The sequence below is a fragment of the Scleropages formosus genome, chromosome 25 (assembly GCF_900964775.1).
Source record: "Scleropages formosus chromosome 25, fSclFor1.1, whole genome shotgun sequence".
NCBI lineage: Eukaryota > Metazoa > Chordata > Actinopteri > Osteoglossiformes > Osteoglossidae > Scleropages > Scleropages formosus.
In genome coordinates, this window is record NC_041830.1 from 13,421,859 (window position 1) to 13,447,327 (window position 25,469).

At 49.0% G+C, this 25,469-nt stretch overlaps 2 protein-coding genes across 6 annotated transcripts in view; one reads left to right on the forward strand and one right to left on the reverse strand.

Moving 5' to 3' along the window:
- LOC108921460 (kinesin-like protein KIF1A) overlaps positions 1-16,416 on the reverse strand; it is a 51,405-nt gene extending 34,989 nt beyond the window's left edge. Inside the window, exons 1-3 of one of the 5 annotated variants that reach the window (XM_029249468.1) lie at positions 14,635-16,416; positions 13,301-13,694; positions 9,750-9,924 (exon numbers count right to left, since the gene is read on the reverse strand). In XM_029249468.1, the coding sequence (XP_029105301.1) occupies positions 9,750-9,855 (106 nt within the window). In that variant the 5' untranslated portion in view covers positions 9,856-9,924; positions 13,301-13,694; positions 14,635-16,416. Of the gene's footprint in view, positions 1-9,749; positions 9,925-12,386; positions 12,472-13,300; positions 13,695-14,634 lie in introns of those variants that run through there. The other 4 variants (XM_029249465.1, XM_029249466.1, XM_029249467.1 and 1 more) reach the window with 4 other exon arrangements.
- A 5,043-nt stretch (positions 16,417-21,459) lies between these two features.
- LOC108921324 (serine--pyruvate aminotransferase-like) lies at positions 21,460-25,229 on the forward strand. The gene is made up of 11 exons (XM_018730760.2): positions 21,460-21,924; positions 22,441-22,633; positions 22,817-22,881; positions 23,164-23,264; positions 23,347-23,417; positions 23,517-23,601; positions 23,810-23,908; positions 24,060-24,129; positions 24,308-24,403; positions 24,606-24,734; positions 24,826-25,229. The coding sequence occupies exons 1-11, from the start codon at positions 21,634-21,636 to the stop codon at positions 24,931-24,933; spliced, it is 1,308 nt and encodes a 435-aa protein (XP_018586276.2). The 5' UTR covers positions 21,460-21,633; the 3' UTR covers positions 24,934-25,229.
- Positions 25,230-25,469: the final 240 nt, after the last annotated feature.

Consider the following 25,469-nt stretch of genomic DNA (forward strand, 5'->3'; position numbering starts at 1 on the left):
AAATAGGTATAGGTCTCTGAATGCAAGCTAAAGATCCAACCTACCTTCCTGGGCCTTGTTCAAAAACCTTGCAAATGTGCATTTTCTCAAGTATTATTCATCTGTCCATAATCAACAACTGCTTGTCCAATGCGGGGCTGAGGTGGTCTTAAGCCTGTCCTGGAGGTTTAGGGGTGAGGCATGGTACACCTTGGATAAGACAGCACTCTATTGCTGTGATAAGCATTATTGAAGGTAAAGTCAATACATTGATCTCTGAAGGTGTTATAATGAAAGCCATGTTTAATTTTTTTTAAACTGATCTAGTTAATTGGATGCAGATAAATATCAGCCATTCAAAGGGGAGTCAGCACTCTGGCAGCAGTATGGCCCTAACAAGGCAGTTTGCTGAAAGCAAGAACAGCTGATGTCTGTACGGTCTTAGGAAAAAGAACACCTCTGGAGAGGAAATGACACCAAAAACGATACTGATTCTTCTTTTTCTATCCGTACAGCTCTGATTGCAGCATCGAGGCAGGAGGTCTGAAACCATTCCTTCTTACACACAGTGCAGTACACAGTGGTAGTTTGAATGACAAATTATTTATTCATTTATCTTTTCTCCACAGCGACTTGAAATGTGAGGTTTGTACACTAAGCTGCTTACAGTTATTTACAGAGCTGGGTAATTTTTACCGTATCAGTTAAGGTTAAATCCTTTGCTGAAGGGTATTACAGCAAGAGCAGGGATTCAGACGCGGGTTCTTTGACTATGAGGCATCGGCTCTAGCCACTACATTAAATGCTGTCACATGAAAGAATGAGAATTAAATGTTTAGTAATATGTTGTTTCTTTTTTTTGTAAGGACACCATTGTTATTCACTGCAGTCGATTGATGGCTGAGTCCCCGTGGTCCCCAGGTTGTCACCGCAGATGAGCAATTAGTTGTCAGCTGACCTTTGTCACTGCATAAAGGTCAAAGTGACAAAGTGGACCTGGGTCTATGCTGGAAGGGCAAAGAGGGATAGATGCAGACATCATCTTTGTCCTCCCTGCTTTCTTATTCATCACAGATCCGCACAAGCAATGCAAACACACACGCACGCACACGCACACACACACACACACACACACACACACACACACACACACACACACACACACACACAAAGACACACTCTCCTTTGGAGAGACCCACGGAGGGGGGGCTGACATGTGACCAGGGGTAGATCAGCCTTCTGAAGCCTGATCTCTGGGTCAGACAGAGAGGTGACTTATGTTTCTCTGAGGAGTCTTAATAAATCATGAGCATTTCCTGCATGGAGCAACTCCTCCCCAGGCTGAGCAAAACAGAAAGACACCTAAAGACATTACTTTGGTGGTCAAAGCAGTGCTGGACATCAAAACCAGTCCAACATACTCACCGCACCTCAGTACTGACTCAAATGGATACCCCAGCATTAAGCCTTTCTTTAAATCCCAATTTTCCCTGGAGACAAGCAGAGCAACATGATACCGACACGATACACCAGCCACATGTGGCCCATGTACCGCACATTGGAAGGCTGAGGAGAGTTCCTGCAATCACAACATCACCCCTGCTGCGAATCTGCACCTCTCTCACACACGGCAGTTTAAAAGACAACAAGTGACTAATTCCGCAGCAGGAAAACCTCTTGTAATCCTTGCGACCGATTTTTAATTCACAAAGCATTTACCCCATCCGATTCGACATCCTCATAACACAAAATACATTATATGTGTCTTGTAATGTAAATGAAAGTAAGTTACTAGCTAAACATCTAAGCCAAGTGAGGGGGACATTGTTGTCATCCATGCTTACTGGTGAATGATAGGGACTTCTTCACTGATACTATCTCCTCTACTTGTTTCTCTTCACTGGCTTCCTACAGCTGCCCGAGTCAAATTTAAGAGCCTGGTTATGGCCTACAAAAGCATCAATAAAACTGCTCCCAGCTACTTACAAGACTTGATCGACCGCTACACCCCAACCAGACCCGTTCACCCGTCTACTTCTGCCCACTTGGTGGTCCCGTGCATGTAAAGGAGGTTCTCGCTTCCGGCTACGCTGTGGTGGAATGACCTCCCCCTCTCACTCAGAACTGCTGAAACTCTGTCCACATTTAAATAGGGTCTGAAAACTCACCTCTTTCAGACTCACTTTGCCCATGATCTTTTAAGCTCATGTAAGGTGTAAATTCTCACGCACTATAACTATCATCATTCCTGGATAAATCTTTACGCAGCTACTCCTATAATGTACGGAAATGTTTGTGTATCCCAAAAAAAAAATACTAGGAAGCTTATCAGGAATCCTCGATAGCCTGAGTTTTATGCACCTACTCGAGCAATGAACATCGGTGAATAATGTGGAAAGAAACAAACTAAGTTTACTTAAGAATCACACGTCTGCAACTATGTCTCTTTCTCCTTATGTAATGCACAAATTGTATTTTCTACGAGATGTACGTCGCTGTGGGGAAAAGCATCTGCAAAATGAGTAAATGTAAATACTTATAGAAATCACAGTTATTGATTGTTGAGGGTCTCTGGAGCCCAGCGAAATTCTAAATGTCCATCCATCTATCCATCCATCCATCCACCATCAATGACTATTCCAGAGCCTATCATGGAAGCACAGAGCATGAGGCAGGGTACACCTGGAATGGGATGCCAATCCATCACAGGAATATTTCACTGTGCTCTTCAAGAAGAGGTATGGAATCAGAGAGCAATGCTTTCGAGACTCCTGTCTATCCTAATTTTGCAAACAACATTACTTACATTTTGTGCAATGCTCATTTAGGAACATGACCGACCATATCTTTAGATGCAAGGACTTTTGTTTTTCAGACTCTTGTGTCATCACTCTTTCTTCAAAAAGTGTTTTAAAAAGTCTTCCGCACAGCATCACCAGTGATCCTTTCCAAGGGTCCAGAAGAGTAGAGTTTTTAACAAATGCGTCATGCTGTGAACAGTCTCCGTCTGTAACTTGATCAAGGATCAAGTTGTTGGGATAAATGCTGTCCATTGATGATTAACTAATGTCTGACCCACTGTGGGCATCACTGCTCTTCACCATGATCCGTGGATGGGGACAAGATCTTCGAAATGAGCATCCATCTTCAAAAGCAATAACAAATCCACATCGACCGTCTTTCCCATGGCAGAAAAAGGTGTTTTTGATATGTACCTAGATGTTAGAATATTATATGTGCAATATTTAGTCTATGAAATAAAAATCATATAATAATCGATTAACAATTATGAAGCATATTTGGGACAACAATTCAAACTACTGTAAGGCACCATGTGGCTATATGGTACCATTTTCCTCCTTTCATTTTATTTATACTACAGTCACTTAAGATTACATAAATATAATAAATCAAACTAAATTTCTCAGCTGACGAATGGGAAGGGAAATAAAAGCAGATACATCAATGATGTTTCAAGCTCATCAGAACTGAGCCAGCCTCGAATAACAACAATCATCATGTAGACAAGACAGTAATGTAATGAACTTAATGTCTGTACCCTACATGATCCATGAAAACTGCAACAGCACCAATTTGGCTCGAGGAGGCTTTTGCTTAGGAGATCGAGGCAAGACCAGTAATAACATCACTTTATATATTTCAAGGAAAAAGAATGTTGCGCAACCAAGAACACTAGCGCCGTAATGGTTAGAACTGCTGCCTTTGGACCCAAAGGTTGCAGGGTTAATTCTCACCTCTGGCTGTAGTACCGTTGAGCAAGGTACATACCCTAAATTGTTCCAATTAAATTACTCAGCTGTATTATTGGGTAAATAATTGAATGTAGATTAACACTGTAAGTTGCTTTGGGTAAAAAGCATTAGACAAATGTAAACGCAGGTAATACATGTCAGTATATTACAAGAAATAAATACACACACACACACACACACACACACACACACACACATTTTCTGAACCGCTTGTCCCATACGGGGTCATGGGGAGCCGGAGCTTAACCCGGCAACTCAGGGCGTAAGGCCGGAGGGGGAGGGGACACACCCAGGACGGGACGCCAGTCCGTCGCAAAGCACCCCAAGCAGGACTCAACCGACTGCGCCACCGCGCCCCCAAGAAACAAATAGTATGCCCAAATTTATTTGGAAATAAAACCAGGTGTTTTGAAACATGGAATTGACATGATAAAACGCAGTCCACATATGACACCTACAAAAGCACCTACATTCAACAGTACTGAACACTAATTCTTGGTTCATATTTCAGTGCACTGAATATTGTACATTTGTAATTTAGTATTGTCACACAAAGTGCCCCGTCACAGAGAAACACTGTTGCTAGGAGACAAGAGACCAGGTCTTCTTGTCGCCTGTGGGAACTGAAATGGGGGAAGGTATGTCTGCAAACCATTAGGGAGTCACTATGACTTGCTGAAGACCTTGACATCATCTGCCCTGTATTCCTCTCAACATTGAAGCTTTTCCACTTTCAAGTGCAACCCCTTCATGACAGGGCACTGGGTGGAAGTTTCAAGTGCTTTCCCTGGAGGACATCACCATGTTGGTTCAACCATACCGACTTCACATTTCCTCACCTCCTCGCTGCAGATTATTACCATGAATCATCGCTCAACCCTTGAAAAATAGATTAAGGTCTGGACGATGACATCTGCAATTGGTAATGAGAGTGGTTCATGGGGCAGGGCCTGGCTAACAGTATGGGTGTATCTGGCAATCAGCATCAGTCAGCACTGGGAAATGCATCACCACTGTGTGCACCGCAGCCCATCATCTTACCCGTAGAGTTCCTAAGAACCAATACAAGATTAAGGCAAAGGTGAAACCTTCTGATGATCCAATGTTATAATAACACCAGACTACAGCTTAGTGATGGTCCAATGTAACAGCAAGGACACACCATAATCTCCAGAAGATCCAATATAATACTAAGGCCAAACTGTAATCTTCTGAAGATCAAGTGTATCGTTGAGGACTAGTTGTGACCTTCAGAAGATCCAGTGTAACACTGAGGCCAGACTAATTTTCAGAAGATCAAATATAACACTAGATGATCCAATGTAACACTAAGTTGCACCTGTGTTCTCATCAAGAAGCAAAATCTGAGAAAATTATACTTTCTTTTTATCAATGACCTTCTTATTCATGCTTAAGCTCTAATTGTGGTAAGGAGCACAGCACAGCATTGCCACGAAAACCCTTCACATAAAACTACCAGATCTGTTTAATGGCTTCAAATAAATGATATGCCAGTGGGGACCACAGCAGGATGTGGTCAGTGGTTGTCAATGACACACTGGGCACTACATTTATATCTTGCAGACACATATTTATTCAAAAGTTGTCTTCACATGGCACATTCAAGACCACTCTGGACTGCAGCACATTTGAGTTTATCCAAGGAAAACCCATAAACCTTTCCTGTCCCAGTTTATTGTATTCTGTCTTGCTGTGTGTCAGGGGAAGGCCTCAGTGACATCAGTTGACCATTCATGGGTGGCTTGCCATTGTCAATAGCACAGGGCACTAGGATTTCCGCTCTCTCAACAAAAGCTTGCCATCAGAGACGAAGCGCCCCCAGACAACGGGGATGCCGTAGCAAAGGGCGACTCAGTGAGACTCAATGATGAGAGAAGCTAGATGAGTGACAGACACTGTAATGTCACATAGAGGCTACCTCCTCATTTCTCCCCTCCAGTCATTATAGTTGTCGGCGGTGCCACTTCGATGGGTGGCGTTACCATAGCAATCCATCTTGACTCACACCACCATGGAATCTTGAGCGACTTCTTGAAGAAAACACGTCTTTTGAAATTTTTTTGCCAGCATGGAAAATGGTTTGAAATGACAGAGAAACTAATAAAATATACACACTAATTGAGAGACGCTTGGCAAAGGAGGGTCGATGCTTTTTCAGGCTCTGTTCTCACTGGGCATTTACATTCTCTGGGGGAACAGCATGTGGCACACTGCTTTGAAAGAGAGACCCAACCCCCCTTTCTGGGCCCTCTCAGATCACTGAGCAACCGGGCCTACGGATGGAGCCAGGACTGTCGGACTATTCAGACCCAAGTCTGCTCCTCATGGTGTGGCCCTTAACCCCTCCCCCCGCCGGAACTTTGCACAAAGCCGCCCAGGCGACGGCCCACCAGGACAATGGGCCTTTTGCTCCCCCACCATCACACACACAAGGACTGGACCAAAAGCATGATGACATCACCCCTTTCTGAAAGGCCTGTCTCCCACCAACATGCCGGTTCTTCATGCAACCAACAAATGCAGGAGCCACCTCTACCGAAACAGGAGCTTCATATACCAGCAGTTCTGCACACCACCATAGTATCATACCCTAGACACTAGCACATGAGCGCAACGCTGACTCTACCGAACGCACTAAACCACGTTAACCTCAGTGTTCTCCTCGAATATCATCCATCCCAGTCTAAGCAGGGGTCTTTGCAGCAACACACAGGTAGAGATCAGTCTGCAGAGCTCCAGCGCTTCAATGAGCGACCAAGCGCCCCCAATTTGCGCGTCATCCCAAAGTCTTGCCGACCTTTTGCATACTTCTCAAAAAAGTGTCTTTTGTCCTGGAGTAAATACGAACATTGCACCCGGGGAGCCGTGTCAGTCTTTCCTATGAGACTGTGGACCAGAGGACAATAGTGACAAAGAGCCATAGCAACAGAGAAACAGACACTCTCCGAAAGGCCGCTCCGGTTACAAGGGCGTTGCCAATTTGCACTGTCAACAGTACCCTTCGAGAACAGCTGCCGGTATGTGAAAGACTTCCTCCGCGGTGACAGGTGGCTGAATCCCACCGACACCGTAGGCGGAGCGCCTCCCTATTGTGTGGGGGGAGCCAGCAACAGACGCAGGAGCCGCGGAAACTACCACAGGATGGAAGAGAAGATGACTGAGAAGCAAAGATCGGATAAATTGATCATCATCTCTAACTCGTACATATTTTCGTTTGCATGTCAAACAAGGAGAGGGAAATCAATTTATGAGCACATGGCTCAACTACCACATGACAGTATATCCTTTTCATCTAATTATTGTTATTTATTCAAATAGCTCATGCTTTTCTGAAGCAGTTTACAGCTTTGGGGACGTACACTAATATAAACAGAAAGTGTTTATCAATTTATACAGTTGGGTCAAAGTACCTTAATCAATGGTATGGAGAGTGACTCAAACATGAGTCCTTTAATTCCAAGGTGATGGATCTGTCCACTATGTCACCTGCTGCCCTCTAATTTAATACCAAACCAGTTCCCAGGAACATTGTCAGTGTTGTATTGTATTTACCGCTATTTAATTATATATGGCAGCGATTGTTGTTCAGGAAACAGACCTCAATCTACGGGGGGCTCAGTTGGGTCTTCAGCGTAGGAACTTACAGTACTGTGAAAAAGTATTTGCACCTTTCCAGTTTTCTGCACTGTTATACATTAGATTTTACCAGATCCTTTTGTCAGTTCTAGTTATGTTTGAGCTGAGCCTAAGAGAGAAAAACAACACCACTGTTGTTTCCGTGTCATGGCCTTGCTGGGGAAGATAATGAAATGTGCAGTCATAGGTGTAAAAAAGGAAATTGGCCCGTCACAGTTGGTAACCAGCTGCACAACCTTTCGCTGCAATGACTGCAACTACATGTTTCCTGTAGCTGCTGGCTGGCTGGGAAAATGGAGGGAATTGGACAAGGAGCAAATGCTTAGGAAATGGAGCAAATAAAGCCGATATATTTCCGGATAAAAGATATTAAAAAGTGCAAGTCACTTTGGAGATGAGCTAGAAGAGTGATGAGAAGAGCTCATGACAAGTCCAGCTCGCTCCACCCATCCCAGCCGCCATTTCGACGAGCCAAACGACAGGAGAAGGAATCATCCATCGCCTTCCATTTGTCTCTGCCGAAGCCGGATCAATAGGGCTCTCCTTAACAATGACCCAGAAACACTCGTGAAGCTCCATGCTTCGAGGCTCATTTTGCACACACTGCTCCCAAGCAAATGGTGAGAAGGTGTCAGTTTTCACCGTCAAAGTCCGGAGCGGCACGATCAGTGTCTCGGTCCACCGGACTCAAGTGCGGATCTGGGCAAACCGCTCGGAAGAAGAAAGGCAGGCGTACGCCAGAGCAGGGATGTCGAGATGGCCAACATGAGAAGCGGGGGCAAGAGGGAGGAGACCACATAAAAAGACATATACAAAAAAGGGGGAAACACACTTTGGAAGATGAGCACAGCTATGCAAAAGAGCTCCGAAACAAAGAGCCCTTGAAAATTAATCCAGGTCGCCGTGTCGAGGAAGCCCTGTCAGGGAGAGAGCCACGGAGAGGTGACTAAACTGGGTTGAACGGTAAATATTTCACACGCCTCATCCATTATTGAGGACGCGGCGGCACGCGTGTGAGGCCGACTGGAAACGGAGTGTCCCCCAAGGCCTCTCCAGACCCTCGGCCCCGGACCACTCCACCTTTTCCACTGTCGGAATTCCCACCGCCGCATATTCCCTCACTCTTCCACCTGGAGAAAGGGCCCGAGTCCATTTTTCTAACCAATAAGACATGGATATCGCTCTGATGGGTAGAAATTGCATCCCCATGCCTCTTATTTGCATTTCACACGTATCCTACTAGGATGTTTAAGTTCGAGGCCTAGGCTTGAAAACCAGCTAAAAAAGGATTATACGGGATACAGTATGTGTTTTGGAGGGCAGTGGCACACTAAAAATAATTCACACTTGGTCGTGACAGTTTGCAAGACACTATTTTAAGAAAATCCTCCCCGAGAGCATTCTCAGCTAAAACAGCGCTTCCTCCGCATTGCTCTGATCATGTATCAATGCGACAAAAATACATTTCAAACAAGGCCGTCTGAGAGGCGACGGGCAAAAATTATTAATTCTTCCAGGCTTGACTCTCGTCACCGCTAACTCTGAGAGTGTCTTCAGAAAGTGGGTACTGTGTTCAAGTGGGACCAATAGTCAATATTGAGTCTTGGAGGCCAAAGTTCAACAGAAGACATCAGGAGATACAAAGACCTCACATTTTTTTGTGGGTGACTGAGGAAGGGTCAGTTCAGCTCTGTTCTCCTATTATTATTGTTATTATTATTATTATTACTGGGGGTTTGTGAATAACTATTATTATTATTATTATTCAAGAGTCACTTTCCTCTACGCCAGTATACCACGTGAGGGTTTTATGACAAGATAACCTAGATTTACCTGTTTATACAGCTGGGTCAATTTTACCCTATCAATTCAGGGTAAATATCTTGCCTGTGGGGACTAGAGCAAGAGTAGGGATCTGAAGCTGGGTCGTTCTACAGTAAAGTGATGACTCCAGCCACTACGGTACCTGCTGGTTGTGTAGGGTAAAGTGTGCATTGTCGCGCTCTGGGGTTAATGTTTTTCATTTCTTCGCTCACATCATAGTGCAGCGGATTAATTTTTCAACGACAGCTATATAACAACAATGAAAATCAATAACCTAAACAATACGTGTGTTTGCCAAATCAAGAAAACAAGAATCAGCCAAACAGCTCAGCACAATCTCAGAGGAACCTTTTGGGTCCAGTCAATGCAGATCAAACTCCGCTGGGGGACTTGTTGCCTCTATCTGTTTGAGCGTCACGTGGAGCACACGTGGCCCTGGGGGGCTGGGTGGGGTTGGGGCCGGGCTATGGGGTCAGCAGGGGTCGGCGCAGGCGGCGGGCCGTGCCTGGTACTCACTCGTGGTGTTGCCCGACATCTGGATGATGCACTTGCTCTCCTTCCCCATCTCCCGCGAATTGAAGGGGCGCACGCGCACCGCCACCTTCACTGAGGCGCCCGCCATGGTGTGGGTCGGTGCAGGGTGGGCCCGGGGTGGGGCGGGGCGGGCTGCTGCGAGCGAGGTGCTTAGGACCTGCAGGACGAAGGGTGAAGAGCGGGTCCGGGCTGAGCAAGGTAGAGCGAACCCTGTTTACACTACGCCACGCTTAACGTACACCATACAACTCTACGTCTCTTACTGCAGCTGCGAAACATCTGCTTAATAAGAGCTTACCTCACATCTTCACTTGAACGCTTTAATTTTTCATACATGTGACATCCATACACTTTACACTAAAGAAAACATTGAACAACAAACACATCTTCGTTTCTTCATACTGTTTCTTCTTCTGTCACATTTGTTGTACAGGAGTAAGAAATCCAAGGATATATTTAGCTTAATGGGTGAAACGGGTATAATATAATTTGTGTTTGGGAAATTTTCACAGTCAAGTCTCTGCATCATCTCATTATTATTATTATTATTATTATTATTATTATTATTATTATTATTATTAATATTGTTATCCCATCCAGGCTGTACCCTCCCTCAGCCTTGTGCCCAGTGAGTCTGGTAAAGGCACTGAACCCCCGCAATCTTGTAGGACAAGCGGTTGATGACAATGGTTGGATGGATAGATTGATAATAATAATAATAATAATAATAATAATAATAATAATAATAATAATAATAATAATAATGCCTTTGTTTAATTATACTTGCAGGGATAGTTATACGCAAGGAATATGGAGCTTACATCTACATATCCATATTACATTTACAAATTGTATTTTTAGTTACTTATATGTACATACTTGGTTGTATTTATATTTTATTTTCCAAAATTGTTTAAGCTTTTTTGTTTTAAAATCTGTGTCGCTGCAGATGTTGTCCATCTACTGTGTCCCTCGAGGATCATCGTGATCTTGATCTGGTTCTCCACAAAATCCAGAGAAAAGATGCTCCACCCAGCCGACTGCAGATCGCAGTCATGCCGCGCTCCGGCAACGTTACACGCGCGGTGCGTGACGCAGGAGGCGTTCGGACGTGCGGGAGGCCGACGCTCCTGCAGGCCAGCGCAGGGGAGAGCGATGGAGAGCGATGACCATGGCGGACTGAACCACAGCAGCAAGGCGAACAGGCAGGGAGGTGCGGAGGGCCACTCCCTGGGATCGCATTAGCCCGGTAACACAGAACTAACAGGGCGCCGTGGCAAAGCACCGGGGGCACCCCCTCTAACCCGCTACCGAGCCAGCGGTGCCAGTCTCTCAACAGCACACGTACTGATGCGTAACTTGTGGTTACGCGCAAACTCTACGACGCTCATTATTCTTCACTTCAAAACTGAATATGATCTCAGCAGTTACTGTTATTGTTGTTGCAGAATGCATTCAAAAGCTAATAAAATATTAAAGGAAGGGAGGGTGTTTTTCAGTAGTTCTTTCTCTGTGTGTGTGTGTGTGTGTGTGTGTGTGTGTGAGAGAGAGAGACACTGAACATCACATATTATTATTATTATTATTATTATTACAAGAATAATACACACACTGGCTGAAAACGCTTATTCCGAGCGGGGTCGCGGGGTACCGGAGCCTAACCCAACAACGCAGGGCGTAAGGCTGGAGGGGGAGGGGACACACCCTGGATGGGACGCCGGTCTGTCACAAGGCACCCCAAGCGGGACTCGAACCCCAGATCCACTAGAAAGTGGGCACAGGCCAATCCCGTCGCACCACACCACCCCCATAATAATAAAAATAATAAAATATTATTATTAATAATAATAATAAGAAGAAGAAGAAGAAGAAGAAGAAAATCATCCAGGTATCCGACATAGAACATTCTGCCTTGCCTCTTCATGCCCCTGTCGGTGCCACCTCGAACCCCCACCCTGCCCATCTCCTCCCCTCCTCCCCTCCACCTCCCCCAAATAAAAACACCTGCGCAGCACCAGCCTGGCAGCACAGCTTCCCTGCGCAGTCTGAATCATCCGCACCGCGGCCTACTGCCTGTCCACTGTCACCTCTCACCCGGCATCGGGTTCGACCCAGTAAACGGGGCTGGAACCAGCGAGTGCCGGTCTGGGCGTGTTTTCATCAGGAGCACAATGAAAACATGATCATTAATGTGAGAATGTGCGATTATGCATTTATAAAACATTACACAATACGATCATATTTAATTATGTATCAGTTTTATTCTGGGATAGGCTCCGCACGCCTGCGACCCAGACCAAGAAGACGAGTAGTGAATGAAAACGGGCGGATAAAAATATTATTTTTATTGTAGTTTGTTGTCCAGTATTTCATTACTTTTATTTATGGTCGACAGGTAGCGCTATATTACTGTTACAGTGCTATTTTACAGTGGTATAGCGTTTGTTACAATAATAATAATAATACTAATAATAATATTAAAAGCACTGCTCATCCTCTCAGCACTAACCGTCTCGTCTGCCTGCCGAAATGGGCGCGTCTTCCTGCAGAATGCCCCCCCCGCCCCCCCCACTCCCATCCTCACCCCCACCCTCCATCTCTTCAAAATACCATATTTACCTGAAAGCCTTTATCCTCGTCCCCTATCGCATCGTTGCTGCGCGGACCCAGTCGATACTCAGTGCAATAATCATGAGTAACGAAGCGTGGCCGGTCACGCGCCCGGATGATTGACAGCCCCGCCGGGGGGGTTCGACGCCTCGCGACGCGGCACCGGGTTCGACTCCGGGTTTCCGAGGCTCGGCCGTCGCGTGTTAAAGGCGCCGCGGCGATGGGGCCGTTCGGGAAGGTGGAAAAGGGCGTTATTAATAATAAAAAAAAATAATAATTAAAAAAAAAACGGCGTTTCGGAACCGACGGGAGAGCCCAGGACGCGCTGACAGCTCGTCACCTGCACCGGTCCCTTATAGGGAGCGGTTACCTGTCCCACCTGTCCTCTGAGTCTGTCCCTTACCTGTCCGTTTGCATACAAACAGCCACATCATTTTGGCTCAGAATTGTTCACTCCCTTTTCTTAATTCACATGAGCCCCAGAAGCAAGAGCCCATCCCTAGTACACGATTCTACCGTTTTTTCCCAGGTTCCTCTCTAATCTTTCCACAGGATTCGCTCGCACTTGACTCGGCTCCGCAGGACGCTCCGCGAGCCCCGTGAACCCAAGGTGTCGTTACGGTGAGGAATGGTGCAGGCGCTCCATTTCCCAGCTGAAGCGACGCGTCCGACGGACGCGTTTGTTATCGGCCCGACGGCGGAGCCGGATGACGCTGCGTTTCTACGGAAGCTTGACGGCCCCCGGAAAAAGAACCGACCCCTCGGACGCGACCGCAGACATCGGCGCCCCGGAGACGTGCGAAGAAGGAGGCGGCGCGCCGACGAGGAGCACCACCCCTGGGGTCCAGTGGCAGACCCTCATCATTGTCAGCGTGTCCTTAAGAGGATGTAATGCGAGGCAGGACGACGAAGGGATCCCATACCTTCTGGTGTCACGTTTCCGTGGCGCGGGACGATCGCAGGACCTCTCCGTGGGTTCCGACTCCTCTCCGGCGTCTCTCGCCGCTCCTGCGCTCGACCCTCGGCTGGCAGCCTCCGGTGGTCCTCGTCCCGAGGCAGCCGGAGAGGGTGTATCCGGACGCGCCGCAGGGCCCGGTGCCGAGCGGCCTTGCAGTGGGGGGGGGGGCCAGGGGAGCCGGGGGGGGTCACAGGGGTCTAGGCGCTACGCGCGCTCGGTCCACGGTCCTGAAGGCAAAATGGCTCTGCCGGCTGACCGGGGCTGGGATGCTGAGCGACACGGAGCCGATGACATCATCAGTGAGGGAGGCAACAGCATCGATGCAGCAGAGGGAGGAGAATGGCAGGGGAGGTGTGCGTCTGTGTGTGTGTGTGTGTGTGTGTGTGAGGGAGAGGGAGAGAGAGACAGAGAGAGAGAGAGAGAGAAAGAGAGAAAGAAAGAGAGAGGGCGAGGGAGAGAAGGGGGAGGCTATGAGGATGGGGCCAATACCCGAGGGAGACCTCCACACACACACGCACACACGCGCGCGCACACACTGACGCACGTCACACAGCCACTCCACGTTAACAGTGCTTGGTTCAAAGATATATTTTGCCGCGGGCTTCACCAGCCAGGAGAAATTAATTTCCACGCGGAAATGAGCCTGCGCTGCAGCAAGCAGGAACGGCGTTTCGAAAAACATCCCTCGTAGGTCGAGCCGAAATGTGCGTCGGCTGAGCGCTCGGGCGGAACAACACGACCCATTGTTCACGCCCGCGCCGGACCTCTGTCAGCCTCTGCTGGTGGTCTGTTGCGCTGTCCCTTTACACATAACGAGACGCAACACCAGCCCGTTACACAATGGTGACGTGGCCTCGGTGAGCGGAGGGACAGCTGATCGGAGCGGGCCCTGGGTTGCGGGTTCCACTCTGGCTCGTACGTGTGGAGTTTGCATCTTCTCATATTCGAGTGGGTTTCCATCAGGTGCTCTGGTTTCCTCACACAGTCCAAAGACATGTGTTTCAGGCAAAGTGGTCACTCTGCATTTCCTGAAGAGTGTGTGTGTGTGTGTGTGTGTGTGTGTGTGTGTGTGTGTGTGTGTGGGGGGGGGGGGGCGGGCGTTGTGTTGCTCTGCTGAGCCCATGAACAGATATCTCTAAGTAGAACAGCCATTGTAACTCACCTTGGATAAAGGTCATTCTAAATATTAATGAATAATTTCAACAGTTGTTTCTTTCTGATGAAAAACATAGTGACACTTTGCTGTTTATCATGCTATATAATATAACGGGTTTTTTCCATAGTTCTATGGTTACCCACATTTCCTGTTGGTTGGGCTCAGGTGTTGCACCAGCGCCCACGAAGGCTCATCCAGGTATCTGCACCAGTGAAGACGGCTCTTCTTCGATCGGCGTCAGTCATCGGATGTGGCCACGTGCTTCCAAGTCTAGCAAGTATCCATCATGTGACTGGAGCGTGCACCAGGGGAGTATGGGGTTCAGGCCCTTAATGCAGCCTGGCACTTGAAGGAAGGCGCTGTCAGCAGCGGGGTATAAAACATAAATGAAGACAGCGAACCTGGGGAGGGGAATATTTTTGTGCATTAAAAATAAAAACATATTTATCGAAACACAGAGATTTAAAGGCAATATACAATGATGCTCTGAGATTCTCCTTTTCATCATTAGAACACATGTAGGGAAACATATGTAGCCGCCGCCCCTTTAAGGTGTGCAGCTATATATTGATGCAGAGCAGCCGCCCCTTTAAAGCACCTGAGCCTAAAGGTAACTGAATGGTGACATGATGGCATGTGTGGGAAAAAAAGAAGGGCAGGTGGGATCTATGGTCAGTGCGGTTTACTCGGAACGGGGGGACGTGTCTATAGAAAGTTTCGGCGGGTGGGGCACCTGGGAGAAATATAACAACAGAAAACCATAGTCCTTGACCGCGGGGTCTCTGCGTTCACACAGTAAGGAAGATTTTAATAATTACAGGGTAACGACCTGGGTTTATAACCTGGTAGCTCTGTGGTAAAGAAGACATTCAGTCTGAGTACACCAGAAAAATACCCTTCTAAGTTTTAGTTAAGGAGTAAAATAAAATTTTTCTCCATTATCAGTAACCGCTTGTCCAGTCCAGGGTCTTGGTGGTCAGGAGCTTATAGCTATGGACCAGATGGACAGGATCCCAGTCCATCACAGGTCAATCACACACAACACGTACACACACGCTAAACACGAGCAGCATTCGACCGTAGACCCCGTTCACACGCTGCAGGCTCCCGGCCCCGATGGCTCCGCCCACATTTAATACATAATCGTACTCAAGTTATTGCTTTTAATCCCGGGGTCAAAGAAGGACGAAGAATAGAAGCCACCGAGGGACAGCAATTCCCATCAGTAATGTGCCGAGGGGAGAAATAATGACAGTTCCACAAATTTAATACCAGTTTTGTCATATTTTGCAGTGAAAAGGATGGGAAGCTATTCATTTAAATGCACGTTATTGCTATTTTCCTTACTGTAAGAGCTCGGAAGTGATCGATTTGCCTGGGAGGGATAAAAATTCGGACTGCGTGAGTCCAGAACGCAGACCGGATGGACTGATGACGCAGGGGCCGGAGCGACTGTCCTGGGATTCGAACCCATACCCTCCGACCCCCACCTCGGAGAGCGCGGGGCAGCCGCCTCCTCCAGCGCATCGGTGGCCTAAATTAACCCTGGTCCTGCTGGGGCTCTTTTCAAAACGGCCTCTCGCCTGAGCTGCTCAGACAGAGAACGGACAAAAGCAGGGAGCGGCCTCGTTGCTGCGTCACACGACCTATTACACGGCGACTCGGGTCCGAACACGGAATATCTGGGTCGGTTATGCGGCGATGCAGACGAAGCAATCGAGGAGGCTGTAGCACGTGGGTGGAAAGAGCGTCATCCTCTGTGTTCCAACCCAGAGCCAGGAGGAAAAAAAAACTGAAAGATGGAGCCTCTGCTTTGTAAAGTGCAGTCAATACGCCCCCTGCTGGAAACAAGTGGTAAATATACATCTGGAAAATGTCACATCTGATACATGTAATACAGTAATAAGGACAAAAACTATGCATATGTTTAGAAATGATGTATATATAAAATGTTGTATAAACATTATATATAATATATATCCATAGATATAAACAGATATTTTAATATTTATACATGCATATTAGATGAAATATATTAAAGCACTCTTACTCAAGGTGCCTTGCCAAGCCTACATTGAAGACTGACTGACAGAAGCTGCAGCGGTGTTGCGTGTTAAAGAGATTCACCAGCTTGTAGTTCAGCGATGGTGTAAAATTACACCACTTGAAATGGGAGCTTTCGGCTGGTCGCGGAATATCGCACGGGGTGAACATGGTTAAAGCGTAGTGATCATGCGCACGGTAGCCATTAGTCCAGCGATGCCATTTATCATCATAAGCGATGGGAACTTCCTGGCAGTCTGGGATGAACCAAGAGTGAATAATGGGGCCACTTATCCTCTCGGTCACAAATGGAAATATTTTGCATGGGGGGCCCTTGCTGTGCCCATGGAGGGAGACCCTGTCTTGAGCCTGCTGCACACAGCTCATGTATAGTGTACAGTACTAGCAGTGTAAGTCACCGCGGTGAATAAGGTGTGTGGGCTGATAACGCTACATAGAGTTCATTGGAAGTCGCTTTGGAGAAAAGTGTCTGCTAAGTGAAGTAACATACAAGAGTCATGCCTATACCATAGTGCAGCGGGAGCTGGAATTTTCTATTCGTGACCACCGGGACAGCGGTGGCTGTATGACTGAGCAGCGGGGCACGGCGGCAAGATCCACTCGAACGCGCTCTCAGCACAATGGGGGGAGGAGCTGACCGACAGCCAGCGACCAGAGCCAGAGTGGAAAAGTAGGCAGCTCCGACACGGGTCACGCCGCCGACCAATGGACGACCGGCGCGGCGCCCGGGAGCGGCCGAGTCCCCGTCCTCAAACGGTCCGTTTCCAGAGCGAGTGCGAAACCCTCGGGCGACGTTCCCCGTATCGGCTCACGGCGACCCCAGCGGGGGCCAGCTTCCCCACGTCCACTCGCCCTCTCCGCTGCTGGGGCAAAAACACACATAATGCAGAAAGCACCGAGATGAGAAAACGCTGTTCCCCATCCCACTTTGTACGTCCCGTGCGGAATCCCCTTTTTTTTTTTACTATCGGACATAAAGTCGTACTTTCGTTGCCTGCTGCGACCAAATATCACACACCTTGCTTTCACCGCCATTCACATGTCTCATGTTTCTCTCGGCAGCGGCTGCAACTTATCAGCGGCCGTGCGAAGGCGGGAGCCACAGCAGAGGGAAGGCCGAGCGCCGGCTGAAGGCATCGCGTCTCGAACATGTTTTCCAGCCTCTTGGAGTCTTTCTCTGCGAGATGTGATGGAGTGGAATTTCAGTCTTAAGATGTACTGCGTTCTGTAGGGGAGATTACCGTGGTGGAAGGAGACCGCGGTCCGCGGGGGCCCGATGGACACCTGTGACGACACCTGCATCTCACTCGGGATCTCCGTCAAACAGAGGACCGGGGCAAAGGGAACGGGGACACCAGGGGGCGTAGTGGTTCGAGGCTTTGACTTACAAGCGAAGGACGACGGCTTGAATCCCCCTCCTGCTGTAGTACCGCATACCAGGAGGTACGTACCACGAATTGATACAGTAAAAATTGCGCAGCTGGATAAGTGGGTGAACGGTAAGTAAGTAGTCAGCGATTATAAGTCGCCTTGTAGGACAGAGACAGCTTTAAGAATAAGTGAATAATAATGATGATGATGATGATGATGATCTTGCACTTTCAGTGATCCGGATGGTGGAGGAACGTGAGAGGAAAACGTCGCGGATCCGGGGGCCTCCAGCAGTCCAAACGGACGGAGCCCTTTGAGGAAATTTCACGCTATGTAAATACGCCCGTCTGTGTTTTTCACTAAAGATTACAGACACGGCGCTGATAATCCACGTGGGCCCCGAGATGCCAAATTTGGTCTTGCTGTTGATCTGGCTCTTCTCAGTGGCGGGAGTGGAACTCCACCACAGTTCAAAGGCCACCCTGAGGGGCATAACAGGGCCGTACATATTTACCGGAGCGTCTAATTATTGACTGCTCCGCGCCGGGGGTTCGGGAAGCTGGTCATAGTCCTTGGTCTCACATGTGTCCCGAACTGGAAAGAACCGCATTTCCCTGAACTGTGTGTCAACACTGTGACACAACAGGACGCAACACTTCACGCTGCGTTTGCGTTTATAGAGTAATTCACTCCATCAGCCCATGACTAAGAAGTCATTGGACTGGAGGCCGAATTAATTGTTGGATGAACGTGGGGTGCGGTGGTGCAGTGGGTTGGACCTGGTCCTGTTCTCTTGTGGGTCTGGGGTTCGAGTCCTGCTTGGGGTGCCTTGCGGTGGACTGGCGTCCCGTCCTGGGTGTGTCCTCTCCGGCCTTCTGCCCTGTGTTGCCGGGTAGGCTCCGGTTCCCTGCAACCCCGTATGGGACAAGCGGTTCAGAAAGTGTATGTGTGTGAACGTGGAAGACACTGGATCGGTGGAGTCCAACATGCAGCTTGAGCGCTGCGTGCAAGTAAAGCGATTAATATATACTATGCCTCCCACAGATACGTAAATAATTTCTAGTGAATCACTTGGTAACACAGTTCCGGCTGGAACACACACATCTGAACTCACCACACCGAAATTAAACACAATAAATTATTTTTTTTTCCAGTTTAGACATTTCAGATTCGGTGTGCTGCTTACCACGATTTTTACACGCGTGCCCCTCGGACCCGTTTGCAATAACGATTTACGCACCTGCTTGTGTGACAAACACGGCTAATCAGACGCAGCTGTGATGTCGTTGAACTGTTACTCGCAAGATTGTCCTCTTTGGATAAACGTGATCCGCATGGATGTGGATCTGTGTGTGTCTTTGGGCTGTGGGAGGAAACCAGAGCACCTGAAGGAAACCCGCGCAAACGCGGGGTGAAGAGAACAGAGCTGCGCAGAGACTGAGCCCGTCTCGAACCCAAGTCCAGATCTTCACCCCAGGAGCGCAACCCTTCGGCACACGCCGGTGCGATTTACCATTTTATGTTGCAGTCGTACTTTTAGCCCAGAGATCCTCCGTTTAACTAGGGAGTCCAGTTTACACCCTTAGAAACAGTAGACACAGTTGCCATGCGGCTGCACCGTAAGGATGTGTGTTCATAGGAGTGATGAATCTTCCTCATCACTTAAACAGCCTGTTCACCAGATCCTGGGGACAGAAAACAAACAGCGGGTGACAGATTACCGCACCGGTATGGTAATTTCCAGTGCTTCTCCATACTCCAGCTTGAACACCGATTTAAGGGATATTCAATTAAGTTTTAAAATAAAGGCAAAAAGATATACAGAAATTTAGGAATGGCTTGGTTGACTGCAAAGCATTTTGGGAAATTTGTAAAAAAAATGATACATTGTAAAAACTCGCGGTGGTGTGGTGGCGCAGTGGGTTGGGCTGCAGTCCTGCTCTCCGGTGGGTCTGGGGTTCGAGTCCCGCTTGGGGTGCCTTGCGGCGGACTGGCGTCCCGTCCTGGGTGTGTCCCCTCCCCCTCCGGCCTTACGCCCTGTGTTACCGGGTAGGCTCCGGTTCCCCGTGACCCCGTATGGGACGAGTGGTTCTGAAAATGTGTGTGTGTGTGTGTGTGTAAAAACTCACATTTTGATTTTTTTCAAAAAAAAAAAAACAAATATAGACCCGTTACTCAGGCTCAGTAAGCACTCAGGAAGATATCGTAGCCTATTCGCTTTCCATGAAGCCCCTCCCACCAACAGAGAGTGTGAGTGTGTGTGTGTGTGTGTGTGTGTGTGTGTGTGTTTACATGCAACCTCTTTGTTCTGCCCTCAGCCAATCACTTCCCTCGCCCGAGTATAGACCCCTCTCTCGCCCCTCCACAGTCCTAGAATAAGTAAACATTGATAGGGCGCCTATCTCACCTCCCGCATAACGTCCCAAACCTTCCCACCTGTCCATTCCAGATATGATCAATCGAATTCATAACGCTTTTCTTAATCCTGCCCACATTATTCATTCATAGCCACCGAGTTTGGGATTTGAACCGATACAGAGGTGGAATGTACTTTTACTGACTGACGTCTTTTTGTGGGATGGGGGGTGCGGTAGCGCAGTGGCGCAGTGGGTTGGACCACAGTCCTGCCGTCCAGTGGGTCTGGGGTTTGAGTCCTGCTTGGGGTACCTTGCGACGGACTGGCGTCCCGTCCTGGGTGTGTCCCCTCCCCCTCCGGCCTTCCGCCCTGTGTTGCCAGGTAGGCTCCGGTTCCCCGTGGCCCCATATGGGACAAGCGTCTCTGAAAATGTGTGTGTGTGTGTGTGTGTGTGTGTGTGTGTGTGTGTGTGTGTGTGTGTCTTTTCGTGGCGACGCCGTTTGTCGACGCTCACAGGCAGCAGCAACGTAATCTATAAATCCCGCAGTCAAACGCACGTTGAACATGTTTCATAACTCACTACTAGGCTGACAGATAATGACATTGTACCGCGTTGATCACCGCTACGTACTCGGTCGGGCCTTCTCTTCCCGGTCTCCTTTATCTGCAGCCTGATGGACCAAAGACAGTACTTTTAAATCCAACACTGCCCACAATGCACTCAATACACAGCTCACGTGTGTTGCCACCTAATATTCATAAGCACATTGGCCCTAATATTCATAACCTTTATTCAGCTGATACCCTCCGTCGGGTGGCTTGCAGTGTTGCACTGCTCATCAGAATTATTAACATTAAAATGATGCACCTATTTATACAGCACGGTGGTATTGTCACTGTATCAGTTCATGGTAAGGTCTTCGATCGACTCCAGCCTGGGTGCTACAGCAGAAGGGGGATGTGAACCCAGAACCGAAAGGGCCGCAATCCATAAAGGTAAACGTTTGTCCGGATGCATCGATCATTTTCAAAGCAACGCAACAACAGGCTTTTGTGTGAGAGGTTTCGGGATATTGGTTGCGCTCCACCGGGCGTTCGCTCCTTTTTTTCCTTCACGCTTCAGCAACACCGTCGCCCCCCGATACATGATCGCCGGCGATATTTAAAGACAGTGCTGCGCGTCAGATGACGTAAACTTCTGCGCGCGCTCGAGGTCAAAGACCCGTCCGTCTTAAAAAGTTCTCCACACGGCCGAACTGGGAGAGAAGCTGCGACCCCGCGATCCGCGGAGCCTCCGACGCGCGAGCCCGAGCCCGAGCCCGAGCCCGAGCCCAGCGCGCGCGCAGCCATCATGTCCCTGATGAAGACGAGGTCTGTGCTCCGCAGGTGCGCGTTCCTGGCGCACCGGCAGCACCTCGCGCTCGACAGCGCCCTGCCCTCCGGGATCGCGCCCGGTGCGGCGGCGCGCCTCCGCCGCTGCGCGTCCTCCTCGGTGTCCATCCCGCCGCCGCGGTGCCTCCTCGGACCCCTCGAGGCTCCGCTCCGGTACATGTTCGGACCCGGACCGTCCAACGTGCCTCCGCGCATCCTGGCGGCGGGGGGGCGACCGATCATCGGGCACATGCACGAGGAAATGTTCGAGGTAAAGGACGAGTGCCATGGCATTATTTACTCCGCCGTTTACGCCAGTCCGGGCGCGCCGTGGAGCTGCGGGTTCACGCGCTTTTACGCACGAGCCGAATTCACTGAATCCGTGAAAGACACGGTGCCAAACACGAGCCGTGGACGCAGCAGGTAACTGTGCCGCGTAAACTAATTATTAATATTACTCGATTCTTCCTGCCATTCGTTCCGCGTCTGGCGCTCATTTATTTATCATGTATTCATCATGTGTGGCACGTTCCGCGCGCACCGCCTGCGCCTCGCGCCTCGCGCATCGCGCCTCCCTCGCGGTGCAGCTCGCGTGGGAATGTCCACCAGCGACCCTTTGCTGCACTCGTACTGCCGCCTCTGCCGGCGGAAAAACGGAGTTAAAGCGACTCGTTCGCTTCTCTGCTTCCACTGACTTAACGCCTCGCTGAATTTGCTCCGAAGTGGGGATAATTTACAGTGATTTTTACCGCGTTTGCACTCGAACTTGTTGCGTCTCCTGCTCCAGATCATGGATGACATCAAGCAGGGAATCCAGTACGCGTTCCAGACGCAGAACAACATGACGATCGCCGCGAGCGGCTCGGGACACACGGCCATGGAGTGCGCGCTCTTCAACTGCGTGGAGCCCGGGGAGCCCGTGCTCGTGGCCATCAACGGCATCTGGGGGGAGCGCGTGGCCGAGATCGCGCGCAGGATCGGTACGTCCCACCTCGACCCAGTCCCATGCAGCGCGGACTGAGCGGTGCGGCCGGAGGGGGGCGTGCTGGTTAAGGGCGCTGTCCCCCTCCCCCATCTGAAGGTCCCCAGTCGGAATCCCATTCCTCCTGCGCGCCCCTGTTCCAGGTACTGACCCCCTACGTCTGTCTGTGTGCTCCCGATAGGTGCTGACGTCAAAACCTTGGTCAAAACTCCTGGAGGCTATTTCACCAATGAAGAAATCGAGCAGGTAACTTTTTCTGCGGGTCCGTCGCGTAGCAGCGGGTGGTTTTGCACTGTGTACCATATAACTTTTTATCGTGACATTTCAGAGTTTCCCATCATTTGCACTGGACAGCTCATTCCTCCACCCAACATGCAAAAATGTTCCTCTCTGAAGGAATGACAAGAACTTAATAAGGGATAATTAGATCATCCTAGCTGTGAAATTTAAAAAAAAAAAAAATGTAAAAAAGGCAAATAATGCAAAGTACAGTGCGTATCTCATCGCTCGTCGTTCGAACCCATGCAGGCCCTGGCCAAACACAAGCCCGTGCTGTTTTTCCTCACGCACGGAGAGTCCTCCGCCGGCCTCGTCCACCCCATGGACGGTATCGGAGACCTGTGTCGAAAGTGAGTGTAAATCGCGGTGAGAACGTGGCGATTTCCCGCACGTCCCTCGATCGCTCACCTTGGCTCTCGCACTCCTCCTCAGGCACAACTGCTTGTTCTTAGTGGATTCGGTGGCGTCCCTCGGGGGGGCGTCGCTCTTCATGGACAAGCAGAGTGAGTCCCTGGAGGGGGGGGGTGCCCATACGGGAGGGTATGGGGACAGAACCCCCGCTCCATTATGAGCCTCCCTCACGCCCATCCTGTGTGTTGCAGATATTGATATCTTGTACACCGGCTCCCAGAAGGCTCTGAATGGCCCCCCGGGCACCGCACCCGTCTCCTTCAACGACAGAGCATGGTGAGTATCAGGGCGCACGTGCGACCAGGGCAGGAAAAGTGATGAACCGGGTGGGAAAGTTCAGGAATGTCTGTTAAGGTAAAAGCAGCCTGTGCCGGTAGGGGTTCAGGGTTCAAGAGCAAGTCTCTACGGTCATTTGATGGACTGTTCGGCCCCCCCCATGTTCACTTTTTGGTTTTCCTTCTCCGTCCTTGCAACTCCCAAACAGCAAAAAGATGTTCAGCAGGAAAACCAAGCCTGTGTCCTACCTGCTGGACATGACACATCTGTCCAACTACTGGGGCTGTGATGGAAAGCCGGAGAGAATGTAAGAGCACCGTATGACACCAGGTCCATGTGGTGAATTACCCAGTAGTGTCCAAATCAGAGCTATTGGGCTGCTGGGGGGGGCGGGGTGCTTATCTTTGAGGGACGCTGGGATTTCAAAAGCAGACTTTGGTTTGGATTCCTCTTCCCAGATACCACCACACTGGGCCAGTGTCGGGATTCTTTGCGCTTCGGGAGAGCCTGGCCATCTTGGCAGAGATGGTGAGGGTCCGACAAGCGCCGTCTCAATGGGGGGGCATCGGATTAAACGCGTCGCGTCTAATGGCCGGTGTTTCAAATCTGTTCACTTACACACGATGCTGGGTGTCTGGACTGGTCACTTTTGGTTAAGGTACATTTGGTTTCGGTCCAAACCCGGTGTGTCCGTCTGCTCTCCTAGGGGCTGGAGAACTCATGGAAGCTTCACAAAGAAGTGGCAGAGTACCTGCATGAGGGCCTGGAGGGCCTGGGCCTCAAGCTCTTTGTACAGGACAAGGTGAGTCCCATCCCATAAGTCACCTGGTGGATAAATCTGACAGTAATCTCCACATTCTCCACGCTCGTGCATTTCTGAACAGGAAACATGGTGGCAACTCAGCCATGAGCCTGTAGGGCCTCTACCTTATGGATAACGTGTGTGTGTGCGTGTGTGTGTGTGTGTGTGTGTGTGTGTGTGTGTGTGTCTCTCCACTCTACAGAACCTGAGACTCCCCTGTGTTACCACCATTGCCATCCCCGTGGGGTACAACTGGAGGGAGATCACGCAGTACGTCATGAAGCACCACCGAATGGAGATCACTGGAGGTCTAGGCCCCTCCGTGGGGATGGTGGGTCTCAGCGCCGGGGTTTCGGTGTCCTGCCGACAGCATCGCTCTGATATTTAAACATTTTAATTATTTTAATCATTGCGGCGTCTAGGTGCTGCGCGTGGGTCTCATGGGGTACAACTGCAGCAAGACCAACGCAGACAAGGTGCTGGTTGCCCTTGGCGACGCACTCAAACACTGCCACAAGAGCAAGGTGTAGATCCCCATTGCCACGTTGGTGCCCCGCTACTCCAGCCAGACTACAACCGCCACGTGTACTTCGCCGAATGTAAAGCATCGGCACAAGAGATCAACACAGGGAGTTTCTTGAAGATGAATGTCACTTCTATTTACACGGACTAAGGACCTCATTCAGATTTAAAATAAAAAAAAAACTACAAAACAGCACCAGACATAACAACATAGTCAGTCTGGACATGTCTCGGAGTTTTAACTTGTAAACTTCTTTGTATTTCTCCAACAATTTAATAAATAAATAACAACATGCTACCTGTGTGGCCCTGGCTTCTTCATCTGGATGAAATTATTTTCATGCCAAAATTTTTCCAAATGTGATTAAACTGAAATATGTTCATATGCATAACAACCATTCGACTAAACTGGTCATATATGTGTAACTTACAAGATACATTTTACATAAGCAGAAATATGGGATTGAAAGGATAATTCATTTTGTAAATTTACAAGAAATTAATCATATTTCATAAATCTGGTCAATGAATGTAAGTTTCAAAG